The sequence below is a fragment of the Tursiops truncatus genome, chromosome 9, assembly GCF_011762595.2.
Source record: "Tursiops truncatus isolate mTurTru1 chromosome 9, mTurTru1.mat.Y, whole genome shotgun sequence".
Lineage (NCBI taxonomy): Eukaryota > Metazoa > Chordata > Mammalia > Artiodactyla > Delphinidae > Tursiops > Tursiops truncatus.
This window is the reverse complement of record NC_047042.1, coordinates 31,901,845-31,915,783: the sequence shown is the minus strand read 5'-3', so window position 1 is coordinate 31,915,783 and position 13,939 is coordinate 31,901,845. Positions and strand designations below refer to the sequence as shown.

General features: G+C 38.4%; 1 protein-coding gene across 1 annotated transcript in view; it reads left to right on the top strand.

Annotated features, from left to right (window-relative positions):
- Positions 1-13,939, top strand: part of DNAH11 (dynein axonemal heavy chain 11) — a 313,899-nt gene that overhangs the window by 186,768 nt on the left and 113,192 nt on the right. The window contains 1 exon segment of the mRNA XM_019928507.3: positions 11,132-11,293. Within this exon segment, the coding sequence (XP_019784066.2) occupies positions 11,132-11,293 (162 nt within the window).

Sequence of the window (13,939 nt, the reverse complement as noted above, 5' to 3'; positions counted from 1 at the left end):
TTGCTTTATTTGCATTTAGTTAAACATGCTGTTAGAACTCTGCTATGGTTCTGTTTCGCAGTTCATATGAGAAGTTTGAATTCCACTCATTCATTTTGTAAGGACATTTGCATTTTTCCATGAGTGCCTGGAGGGCACCTTCTTCAGGTTTCCTGTGATGCTGGGCTCCTACAAAGCATTGCTCTGAGCAGATTGCACTCCTCGAGTGAACTGAACATGGTCTCTGTCCTTGAGGAACTTACACTATTACAGGAGACAAGAGACACCACAAATAGTGGTAGTATGGGACCAGTGTGAATGGTGCTGTGTGATTCCAGAGGCATACAGCATCCTTCCTAATGGCACTAGACCCTCCTGGAGGAAGTGATGTGCTGTGTGTCAAGTGTGGCTTAGAATTCATGGGGAAGCGATGGGGTGGGGAAGAACTTTCAGGGAGAGGAAATAGCATTTATAGAAGAGTAAAGGTGGAATGCACGGTGCATATTTGGAGAAACCCCAGATAGCTCTAAATGACTGGGATGGAGAATTCCTGTAGGAAGAACCAGGTGGATCAGGCTGGGAAAGCAAATTGGGGTGAAGCAAGGGTTTTGTAAATCATTAAGGGAGCAGAGGAAGAGTTTGAGTTAAGGAAGTGACTCTTATGTTCGTACTTCAGGGCAAATAATTATGGCCTATCACTCAGATGATCTGAGGCTCAACCCAGGGTTCCTCCACAGAAACTACTCCATGCTTTAGTGTAGCATATAGGAATATAATATAACCAAATAAGAGCAGCAAGAAGGATGAAGTATTAGAACAAGAAGCCCCTCCACACTCATGGCAGAAAGCCAATTGAAAATGCTAATATGGAAAATTGAGACTTCCTAGTATAGTAATGCTTAGTAACCTAGAAAAGTTACTACTTTGCTGCTCCTTCTAGTATTCCACACCTGTCAAGTTAGGAACAGAGGACTTCCCTGGTGACACAGTGGTTAAGAATCCTCCTGCCAATGCAGGGGACATGGGTTCGAGCCCCGGTCCGGGAAGATCCCACATGCCACGGAGCAACTAAGCCCGTGTGCCACAACTACAGAGCCTGCGCTCTAGAGCCTGAGCACCACAACTACTGAGCCCCTGTGCCGCAACTACTGAAGCCCGTGTAGGGCCTGCGTGCCGCAGTTACTGAGCCCACGTGCTGCATTTGCTGAAGCCTACGCGCCTAGAGCCCATGCTCCACAACAAGAGAAGCCACCGCAATGAGAAGCCCGCACACCACAAGGAAGAGCAGCCCCTGCTCGCCACAACTAGAGAAAGCCTGCACGCAGCAATGAAGACCCAATGCAGCCAAAAATAAATGAATAAATAAAGTTAGGAATGGACTTTGCGGCTCCTGTAAAGCCTGGAGTACGCAGGAAGGGATGGGAAGTGGCATTAGCCACAGAGGCATTACCTCTGTGAGGAGGTTAAGGAATAGAGTAACTATGATTCTTCTCCACCCTCCTGTTTCAAATTCCACATTGGTCTTACTGAGCAATTCTGGGCTGAGGTTAGAAGTCAGAATTCAAGGTTCAGTTGCCCAAAGAGTTTTCTGCCCATCAGAAATGTGACTAAGCATCTGTTGGCCAGGTTGTAACAAGGCCGGGGATTTCTCCCTGTTCCACTGCGATATGCTTGGATCAGATTTTCTTTGTGAAATGGGAAAATAAGTACAATAATAGAATTTGAGACAGTAATGTAATAAATCAGCAGCAGTCCAAGTCTGTTGTTCAGAGCAGCAGAATCAACGTCACCTAGGAACTTTTCAAAAATGCAAATTCTCCAGCCCCATCCCAGAACTCTTAAATTAGAAACTCCGGGTGGGACCCAGAAATCTGTTTTAACAAACCCTCCAGGTGATTCTGAAGCATGCTGCAATTTGACAACCACTGTTACAAATAATGCTAGCATGAGCGTCCTTTACATGCATCTTGTATACACAGCTTTGCTTGCTCTTGTAGGATAAATTCTTAACTCAGGAATTGCTAAATTCAATAGTTACAGCTTGTAGCAGTTTTAAATTGTGCCTGCAATTTCTCTGATGCTCTTCTGACTCACAGGTGGGATTCAGGTCCCCTCTCCTTGGATCTGGGTGGGCTTATGACTGCTTCAGCTAATAGAGTAGGGTATAGTTCAGCAGAAGTGATGCTGAGTAACCTCCGAGGCTTTCCATTGAATTGTACATGGTTTTTTGTTTGTGAGTTCTGTGCATATTAAGTGATTAAGCTTATATATATGTGTTGGATATTTTTCCTGTTCTGTCATTTATCTTTTAAATGTATATATGGTACATGTCTGTCTGTTTATAACTCTGGAAAAAATTTTAAGTTTTTATCCTAGATTAATCAGTGTTTGCCTTTATGGATTTGGGGTTTCTAACATGTTTAGGAAAGTGTTTTTCTCTCCAAGATTTAACAACTCTTCACTAGAAGCTACTGGAACTCATTTGGGCTACAAATGAAGAGAATGTCCAAGACCAGTTCCTGAAAGCCTCCCTCCCATGTCAGAGTCCAGACTAGTTCAGTAATCCCCTTACAAACCCATGCTTTTCCGTCTTTCTCTCCCGCCAGTGACCACCCTGCTGCTTCCTGCCCCGTGATCACACGATGAGTGCAGTAGGGTCTATATTCCCGGTAGGAAGAAAGAGTGGGGAAGGAGACTTGGGGCTCTCTGAATCAGGAATCCAAAGCTCCCCCCAAATCCCTAAGCTGATGTCTTACTGATCACAGGTGTGTCCCTTGTCACCTCCACCTACCAGGGAGTATGGGGAAGTGGATATTTGATCTTGTCACAAAGGCTTTATGAGTAAAATTGGAAATTGGTTTAGAATAGAAGCAGTGTCAGCCATTCCAGGGCCTGCATGCTTTCCTGCTTTATGTTTAAAACTATGCTACATCTGGAATATATTTATTATTGTTTATGACAAAGAGTGAGCCGAGAGGTTTCAGGTTACTTTTTTTTTCCCCCCAAAAGATGTGTTTTTATCTCAACACCATGTATTTCTTCCTTACTAATTTAAAGGACCATCTTTATTATATGCCAGATAGCCATGTTAACTGGGTCTATTTCCACGTCCTCTATTCTATTTTCTTGTTACTCCTACTGATTCCAGCTCTGTACTATGTAAGGTATGAAAACTTTATTATACTTTTTCGTATCTAGTATTTCATTGCCCTTATCTAGTTTTTCTTTGTTGCTTTTACATGTTTTTAATGTCTGGATAAACAGAATCATTTTGTCAGATTCTAAACACATTTCATTTAAATTTTGGTTGAAATCCTACGGAAAGCTTTTTTTTAAATTAGGGAGAATTGAATCTTCATGATAAAAGGTCACATTGCTTTTGTAGAAGAACTATTTCCTTCATAAAATTTTCTACTGGTATATTGTTTCTATATAGGAGAGCTGTTGATTTTTAGTTTTGTAACCAGCTACCTTACTGCCTCATCAATCATTTTTTATTAGTTGGTTGATATATAGCCTGCAGATAATGATATTTTGTCTTTCCTAATATTCTGTTTATCCGTCCTCCTTCCTCACTGCATTGGCAAATCTACAAAAGAAGGTGTTTCTCATGTTTCACTATTACATTATATGTTGGCTTTTCACTCAGGATGTGTATTGTCAAGGAAATATCTACCTATTGGATTTCTTTGCAGCCTCTCTTGAGATAATTACATGGTTGTTCTTTTTGAACTTAGTAATATTCATATAGTACAGAAGTTTTGCATTTTCATATTGTTAAATCCATCAGGCCTTTCTTCTATGCGTTTCCTGTGATTCTATGCTTTGGCAGGCCTTACCGAAACCGAGATCAGTTTTATATTTACCTCTGTTGTTGTCTGAGCCTTTTCATAGGCACATTTTTTCGTATGCACCTTGGTACAAGCTAGAATTTATTTTGGAGTTAGGTATGGATAATTTTTCCCTATTGTCACAGGATTACTAATTGAATAATTTATCTCTTCCCTACTAAAATGGGTAGGAAGATTTTTGTTTGTTTGTTTTTTGTTTGTTACATGCTGAGGAGGAATAAGATCTCTCCCTCAAATACTTCTCATCCTTCTTGGCCTTCACTTAGTTTGCTGCATCATGAGAAAGATCAGTGGTCAGCACCTTACCCTGAGGGAGAAATGATGCGGCAAAGAAACGGGTCTCCTTTTAGCAAGAAAATGGCAGCTTCTTTCTCTTCATCTGTGTGTATTACCCGCAAATCCTCAGAATTTTTTCTAAGGAATAATGGATTTCTCTGTTAGTTTCATATATTGTGATATTCACCAGCATGTGCTAAAGACTCAGAATTTCTGATGAGCTAGCTGATGCTTCCTTTGCATATGTTCCTAGCTGGGCAACACGGGAAGCTTAATGTGTTACAAGAGTTGGCGAGCACACCTGGCAGGTCAAGCTAAATGATGTGTAGTTACCACCCCATTACCCATGCTCACCACCCAAACTCAGTTCCTATTTGGAATGCAGGGGTAGTGAGAACCTGTTGGCAGCTGAAGTAGACCGGTGAGTCAGTGCCAAGTGCCTCCTCTCCTTCACATCTGTGTATGTGTGCATCCTTTCCTGCATAATTCTTATTTACCCTTAGAGTATAGTACTCTCATCTTCTCTCCTAATAACTTTAGTTAACCTGAAAACTCTTCTTTCTTGCCTTCCTTCCTGGCCACGTGATGCCGTAAGGAAAAGAACCCTTAGTGTATGTAGCAGCCCCTGATTCTTTCCCAAGAATTTAGTTATCTGTGTGTTTGGTTATCTAACTGTCTGTCTGTCTATCTATGGGTGGGGGTATGTGTGTGTAGTTTTTATTTTCTTCATATGGTTCTGTATTTTTAAATTATATATATTATGTATTATATACATACATAAGTATATGTTATATATATGTATATATAGAGAGAGAGGAGATTCATTTTTGATAACATAAGATATATATGTTCATTTTAGAGAACTTAAAAATACAGAACCATACGAAGAAAATAAAAACTATGCTCAGTTATATTGCCTAGAGATAACAACTGGAAACATATTGGTATATTTTCTTCCAGTTTTCTGTGTGTATAGACACACATACAAAGTACATACTCAGAACTATGTTTTTTTTTTCACATCTCTCACTATTTTCTTTACCTCCCTCTTTGCCTTTTTGTTTCGAAGTCTCCCACAGGAAAAAAAAAAATCAAATGATTCTAAGAATTTCGTGTATGGAGTGAACTATTTAACTCAAACATGCTTTATTTTAAATAAGTGTAGGAAACCTTTATCCATTTTTACCCTTTGCCAACTTTCCTATTGGTTTGTTAGACTTTTTATTGATTTATAGGAGCTCTTTATATAGCTGAATAATAGCCATATGTCCATAATGTCCTTGTCTGTTTTAGTGTTGCCAATTCTTTTCAAAGTTCACCATAATTCTGCTAATTTTGTTTACAATGACTTCTGTTTTACATTTATATATTAAATAAGTCTTATTTTTTTTCTTCATGGATTTTGTGTGTTAAGGCTTTTTAGGAAGCATTTTCATACTCTGTGGTTATGAAAGTATTATCCTGAATTTTCTTTAAATTAATTTATAGTATCTTTAATGTTTAGCCCTGGATTGCCTTGTGCAATATAAGGTGGCTTTTCTACTTTTTCTCCCCCAAATTGTCCCAACACCTCTTATCATAGAATCTTTCCTTATACTACCAATTTGAAATGCTACCTATATCATATGTTAAATGCCTAAAAATGGGGTTTGCCAGCACCGATGGCGCTTGTTCTCCCAACTGCACATGTATCGAGTTATCACGTTGTGTCAGCAAAAATGCAACCACACTGCTAGCAGAGCAGCACAGATCATAACGCAGAAGTCTTGCATAACATGGTTCACATATGGACCCACTTAATAGATATTCAGGCATCTGATTTTCTGTTTTAGAAAAAGAAAAACACTATTATACGAGGTTATGGGGCTGCAGACTGGCCTGGAAGGTAATGTGTGGGCAGCGCCAGCCCTGGAGACAAGCAGGGCAACTATGACAAGGGATTCTTCTCCTCATATATACAGGATTAATATATAGGAAGGGAAATATAGTGGGGAATATAATTCCTACTATTTTTACTCCTCAAGAACGCATTTGCTCTTTGCTGTCTATTGGGCTTCCACATGCAATTTCTTTATGAATTTGCATTAAAAAAAAAAAGAAAAGAACTAAAACTCCCCAATGAAAAAAATTTTTAACTCTTGTAAAAATCTGTACTGAAGAATATACACACATGAAAGGCTGTGGGAATGATTTCATTGTGTATTACCTAAAAAGAAAATAAATATGCATAGAATGTGTGTATGGTGAAAATTCTGTTGAATCTCATAAAAATAATTGAAGTTAAAAGGTTATTAGGTGAGGGGATGATACAGGAAAATACATAAAGTTAATAAGGTGATGGTAAAACAATCAAACCGAGGAATTGTTTCTAGGCTAAACCTCCATTCCCAGGAGGATTCTCTCAGTAAGATTCAGATCTTATCAATCTTGAAAAATACTGAGACTTTTGAGGATAAATGCAAACACAAGTTATGGATAGAAGCTTCTGAAGTGAACGTGTGGGAAGATTCCCTCTGAGAATAAACTATATCAGCTGGAAAAAAATACACTGATAATAGCAATTCAAATTTCCATTACAAGAGGAAATGGACTGAGGCCTGTTAGTAATATGCAAATTAATGTGTACTTACATGGGATCTTATCTAAAAGAAATTGAAATGTACTCCAAAGCACAATGAAAAGAGGGTTATTGCAAACGAGTCTTAACACCTGTGTAGAGGGAAAAAAAAAAGGGAATAGAAAATGCTGTGGTATGGATTCCAAAAGCAAGTTCCTGACATCCAGATATTAGAGCTGTAGAAAATATATAGATGGTGATTCCAGGGTTTGCTTTTTACTTGTGAGAATTTGCTTTTAGAAGAGAGCACAGCTGTCTAAGGCATTTTTAACTTTATTTTCTTAGCCGACCTTTCTTTCCAATCCACTACTGGAAACTAACTTAAGCCAATTTGGTCATTTGCAATTGTCAGGAACTATTGGGGGATATATTTCAGGGACCTTCAATACTTGGAGGTAGATGACGCCTGTTCGGGGGATGGGGAATATTCTCCCCAAATCTTCCAATTTAAGATGTGCTTCAAAGAAAGAAGTCTCAGACTGAACTCTGGTACACATAGAGTTTATGTGTAGCACATAACTTAAAACAAGTCTTGAAGTCTTAAAATCTGCTCTGTAAACTTGTTGGAATCCCAACTCTGTCCTTTTAGGAACCTGACTAGCCCTAATTGAAAAGTTCCTTTGAGGCAGATATAGAAATATTTTCATGGTAGGATTAAGCTGATCTTCTCATTGGGATCACATAAAAGTACAGAAACTTTCCATAAGCTGTTTACCACAGGACACAGGACCGGTCAAAATCCAAAGTCTAAAGAGTCACGGGGATTACTCGGCTACTCTGAAATATAGCTTTTCCTGTTTTGTTCATAGAACAGTAGGGGTGCAAGTACAGATATTTCTATTTTTCTAAGATATCTTGAACACTACTCATTTCATCATTGAACAATCATATCCAGTATTCATGATGCTAAGTAACCAGCCATTTATGTTGATGAGAGAAGTTAGCTAAGAGCTCAGGTAGCCAACTTTGCAATGCAGGCTTCCATTAGAATGTGTGAAATGCTGTTTAAGCATCCCGAGCCCATGTGTCTCTCTTGGTTATATAATGATAATAACCAGATAATGGCCCCTAAGTTGTAAAATAAGATGAGTATTCACATGCATATTGTAGTAGACTGAAGTATTTCAAAGGTATATTTTACAGGACCAGCTGGCTTCATTGGTGACTTCTACCAAATATTTCAAGAAGAATTAACACCAATCCTTTTCAGTCTCTTCCAAAAAAACAGAAGAAGTAGGAACACTCATTTTACAAGGCCAGCATTACCCTGATACCATAGTCAGATAAGGACACCACAAAACAAGAAAATTACAGGACAATATCCTTGATACATAGGTGCAAAAATCCTCAACAGAATGTTAGCAAGCTGAATTCAACAGTACATTCAGAGTATATCATACACCATGATCAAGTGGTATTCATTCCAGAGATGCAGTATGGTTCATCATCCACAAGTCAATCATTATGATACGCCACATTAACAAAAAATGATATGATCATCTCAGTAGATGTAGAAAAAGCATTTGACAAAATACACATCCATTTATGATAGATACTCTCAACAAAGTGGATATAGAGGTCACATACCTGAAATAATAAAGGCCATATATGATAAGCCCACAGCTAACGTTATAGTCAATGGCGAAAAGCTGAAAGCTATTCCTCTAAGATCAGGAACAAGATAAGGATGCACACTGTCACCACTCCAATGCAACATAATACTAGAAGTCCCAGCCAGAACAATTAGTCAACAAAAAGGTAAATATATGGGGTGATGGATGTGTTCATTGACTCAATGGGGGGAAATCCTTTCACAGTGTCTATAAAATCATCATATTGTACACGTTAAATGTCTTACAATTTTAATGATGCTGAAAAAGTAAATTATAGATAGCATCACACCCTTTTTTCTAATCACTTATTTGTCTTTCTTATAAATTCTTTGCTATGTTAATCTCTCATGAAATTAGGGAAATGCAGCCGGAAAATTATAGGATGATTTCCTCCCACACATACACAGTAGTGTTCCTTGAGGCAACGACTTGAGTTTACTCCAGGTTGTCTAAAAAGTTGTGGAGACTATTTTTAAAAAGAGCAGAACAGCCAACGCTTTCAAGATATTAGCATAGGCTCTCAGAATACTACCCAGGAAGCTGGATGGAGAGAATTTCTGTGCTAGATTTCTAGCAAAGCTAGAAATTGGGGCAGTCATTGCACTCCTCAAGGCTAGTGTGCTACTGTCCTTTCCCTTCGTAAGAAGTACTGATGAACAAGCATACTTCTCTCATTTAGTTCCCAGGGTCTAATTTATCTGATAGAACTGAGGTTATTAATGATTATCTAACTTATTTAAAATTCTCTAAATTTTCTACTTCACTCTGTATATAATAGAGACTTAGATTCTATGAGTATTTCACCAAATGCAAAAGCGTTAAAAGTGTAAATATTTCGTTTAGGTATTCCCATAGAAATTTTAAGACTATTAGGGTATAGCTGTGGGTGTCAGAATCACGTGGAAGGCTTGTTGCAAACACAGAGATTGCCAAGCCCCATCCAGAGTTTCTGATTCCCCAGGTCTGGAGTAGGTCCAAGAATTTGCATTTCTAACCAGCTCCTAACAATCCTTTGAGAACTACTCATCTCCTGCCATCTGCCCTCTGCCCTCCACGTGAAATTTAGATGGCATTGTGAGGATCCTTATAACATAGAAAAAAAAAATGTATTCAACTGTAAAATTGTAGAAAAGGAAAATAATTCTTTAAATCAGTGTTGTATATTATCTTTCAATAAATAATTAAGGCATATCATTAAATTAAAGTATTTTTTTCCTGAGGCTCACCACACATGGTTCAGATACTCTGTTTTCTAACACATTCTTCAGACCTGATAGTATGCCGGTAGTAAGTGTAGAAACAGAGTAAGTGTAGAAGTGATGGAAATATTTAGGACCTCAAATAAATGATGCTTCCCTCCCCTTTGCTACAATTATGTATAAATGAAGTCTCTAAAATTGTCATGAATGAGAGGTAAGTTGGGTGCAGAAAACCAACTTCTAGGACATTAAGGAGAAATACTCATGTATGGGGAGACAAGGTAGTTAGGAGAAACCTAAACACTGAAATGTAAGTGAAAATTCTGCCTTGTAACTGAGGCTTGTTAACTTAGCACATGCAATATTACAGCAATTATTCAGTTTGTAACTAGACTCTTGAATATAAAAAAATCGGTCAGCTTATGCATTATTGAAAATCATTTTAGATCTTAGGATTCATCTCTTGAGTTGTTGAAGAGCCATAGTATATAAAATTAATATGGTAAAAACACCTGTTAAACGAGAATATATGGTTTCACATATTTTTATGATTTTTATGACATGAATTTTAAAATGCTATGTGGAAAAAATATATCCCTTGAAAAGTGATGTTGTTAGTTGCCTTATCTCAAAGTGTGAGAGACGTCATTGAAAGAACTGCAGAGCTTTGTTTCACATCATCAAGTGCAAGCCGCGTCTAGAAAAAAGGAAACCAAGACTCATCCTCAGACCTTACCCCAGTTGGCATCAGTCTCCCCAGTGCCCTCAAGTCCACAGTGACTTGGGAAAGAAGACAGAGGACAAAAAGGGAGCTCCCTAAACACCTCTTTTGTGCTAGTACTTTACACAGGGCACCACATCTGACGAGCCCAGAAAGGATATTCAGACCCACTGAAGTCCTGATAACTTGCTTCCCTCACTGAGCTTCTGTGACACATGTCACAGCTGAACTCAGGCACTCCTGACAGAAAGCAGCCCTGTGTCACTAAAGAGTATGGAAACTTTCCAATTTAACTCTTAAGTCATTAAATACTTAAATAAAACTTTGAAAACTTACAAATTTCTCATCAGGATCATGTATAAACTGAAATTTTTACTCCTTTAAAAATGTTAAGTATGAACTCCAGTGAATTATTTTAAGTGGAAACAAAGTAAACATTGAATGTGATAAAACTTTTCTTAAAAGTATCTTACACAGTTTTATGGAGACTGGTGAATTACAGAATAGGAGACAGCAGATGATAGTCTTGGTATTATTTTATCATAGAGATTTGGTTTTTATTTTTAATTGTCATAATGTAACTTGTGTGATAGAAAAGAATGAATTTCCCACTATGTTTGATGATCATCAAAAATGTTTAGAAGGAGAGGGACCAATTTTAAGGAAAGCACACAGCACTGTTTCTGTATGTTCCGTGGGGCAGGTTTGTACTTTGATTTGCAAGGAGGTTAATGTTGCTTTCCACTCTGTGGTGCTTTAGGCTAGTTTAATGTCACGGTTGGCTGCACTCCTTTCTTTCATTGTCCAGGGTCGCGGTGTAATTCTTTGCTCACTCATCACCCTCCGGGTTTTGCCCTGCCCCCGCGTCTCCACAGATCATTTTGTGTTTCTCTCCGGTTGGTCACACGCTGAGAAGTAGAGCTCGGAAGTTCCCAGCCCTGGTTAACTGCACGGCTGTTGACTGGTTCCATGCTTGGCCCCAGGAGGCTCTGGTCACAGTCAGCAGGAGGTTCATTGAGGAAACCAAGGGAATTGAGGTATGCCGTGTCAGCCTCTGAATCTCTCTCTCTCTCTCTGTCTCTCAAACACACACACTCTCACTGACCCAAGTCCTCAGTAAAACATTTCCAAAATACACCTCCTAGCAGAAAGCTGTCCTTGTTTGTTTAAGATGATAAGATCATCTTTGTGAGTTTACATTTTACTGAATAGGATGGCTGATCTTTTTGTATCTGGTTGAGGTGCATACACACACACAGACACAGATACACACAGACACACATACAAGAGACACATACACACTAACACACACACAGACACACATATACACTAACACACACACACTCAGACAAACAAACAGCACGTGAGTTCTTACTCATCCGCTGACTCACCAGAAGGCCAGGATATTCAGAACTTACTGAATATAAATCCTTTACATTCACAACTAAACAAAAAAGTAGGCACCCCTAGCCATGCAATGCTTGTTCTTAACAAAGTAAGGCAATTCATTGTGATTTTTCTCATTATGGTATTGATAGGTGAAAAATCAGGCCCCATGTATTTTATAATCACTAAGTCAACTAATGTATATGCTTCTTTGTTTTATGGGTGTATGTTTTATAGATTATGTTTGTCATTGGCTCATGTTGAAATTTCCACCTCCTATTGCCTTTTAAAAAAGTTGCATGAAACGAAAAAAAAGAAACCACTTCAAGCATTCAGATTCAAAGTGAAAAAGGAATGTACCAATAGATGTGAAGGTGTCATTTAGACCTCCTGGGAATGAAGTTGTGCACCCATCACGCACCTTTCTGATGGGAAAGTTTGGATGGATGGTGATTGTGAACATTTCCCAGGGAGGTTTGTCTTCTGATTCCTTGGAGTGATAAGTCGAAAGGTGCCTAGAGTAAGTCAGGCAGGAAGAATGATTCTCAGAGCCAAAAATAAAATCAGGGATATGTAAGGAGTGATGGCTCTTTCCAGCTGAAACTTTGCTGTGAACAGGGACAACCTGCTGTAGCCTCCTTTCCTCCCAAAGCCGTAACTGCTGCTTTTCCAAAGCAGTCCTTTCACATTTCGTTGAATATTATATCTTTTGGTGGCCAGAGGGTTAGAAATCTGGGCATATTTACTTTTTCAATTAATAATTTGTAATGCAGCTAGCTTTATTGCATATTTATATTTATATGTATATTTTATATACATAATATATACAGCTTTATCATATGGTTTATTGTATTTTCCAAAATGTCTATTAATCTAATTACTTACTGCTGGATTGCCAGGGAAGAACTGTTATGCAACATCTAAAAGATGTATATGATAGAGGTTTTATCATATTCAAATACCTCCTCTTGCTTTTCTCCACACACACACTTAAAACATTTCTATAAATTAATGGAAAAAAATGAAGTCTATTTCACTGTTTTCTTCATATCCAGAAAGTTCTTTCTCTTGCCTGTCTCTACACTCACCCCTAACATTGAATGAACTTACCTAGACCTTTAAAACAACATCATCATCAGGATTTGGGGGGGTAAAGAGTGAGTAATATTAATGTGTGGTTCTATTTTTTTAAGTGATATTCACTTTTTCCCCACTGGTTGGGGGATACTGCAAAGCTTTTCTTACATTTAGGGAAATATATGTAAATTTGTTCCCATGAACAGAGTAGTTGACTGTCACAGGAGTGATTGATTTCTGTCTGAAATGCTGTTCTCCACATTATGTGTCTTCCTCGAGTCAGAGGAACCCCATTTAGTGGAGACTAACGCTAGCATTACATAAAGTCTACCCGAAATATTTTTTACTTTAAAATCTGGAAAACCATTAAATATGACTAATGATGGTCAGTTACTAACACAAATTTCTTCAGCTATTGCTGGGTCCACTGCATTTCTGGAATTATGTAGGGAATTATTTTGTCTTCTAATAACTACAAGAAGCTTTCAGAACGCCGATTTACTAAGAGGAAGAGAGCCTGTATGTATCTTTTGGTAGCAAAATTCTGTTTCATCCAGATCATTTGATTAGGCTGGCTTGGTAAGGAAGAGAAAAGGACCAGCATGCTTTGTTTCTTAATGTTCATTTCTCAAATGGGAGGAAATCAGAGCCGGTGGTGTGGTTTAATTTAGTGTCTGGCACAGTGCTTTAAGCCCCTTGCCTTTGCTGCTCTGGTGCAGACTCTCTCCTGCCAGAGTAGGTGCCACTTAGAAAACAGCTCCTCCTGAAGGAGCTTTGATACGCCAGTGACCATTGACATCTACTGGATGAGGCAGGACTTGCATCATTTTAAGTCCAGAGGGCTCCTCGCAGGTCCTCAGCTCCATTTGGCGGTATCATGATGCCTCCTATAGGATGCTGGGTGCCAAATAGGAATTTAAAAAGCACTTTCCCATTTCTATGGAGCTGAATTATGCCTGGAAACAAATTAGTCAATTTTGTTCCAGTGCTGTGTGCTTATTTAACTTTCCCACCTTCCTAATTTGTTACTCAGGAGCAATAATTATAATTCAGAGCGCAACGTGTCCACCTTCTTCTCCAGATGCGTGGGGCCTTTTCAGTAGAGGTCAAAAACAGCTTTTACATTTTTTGAATGAGCACTAATTTGATCACTTTCTTAGTTTTAATTTCCACTATTAAGACTGAGAGTTGTCAGCATAATTTAGCACTTCTTAATTATT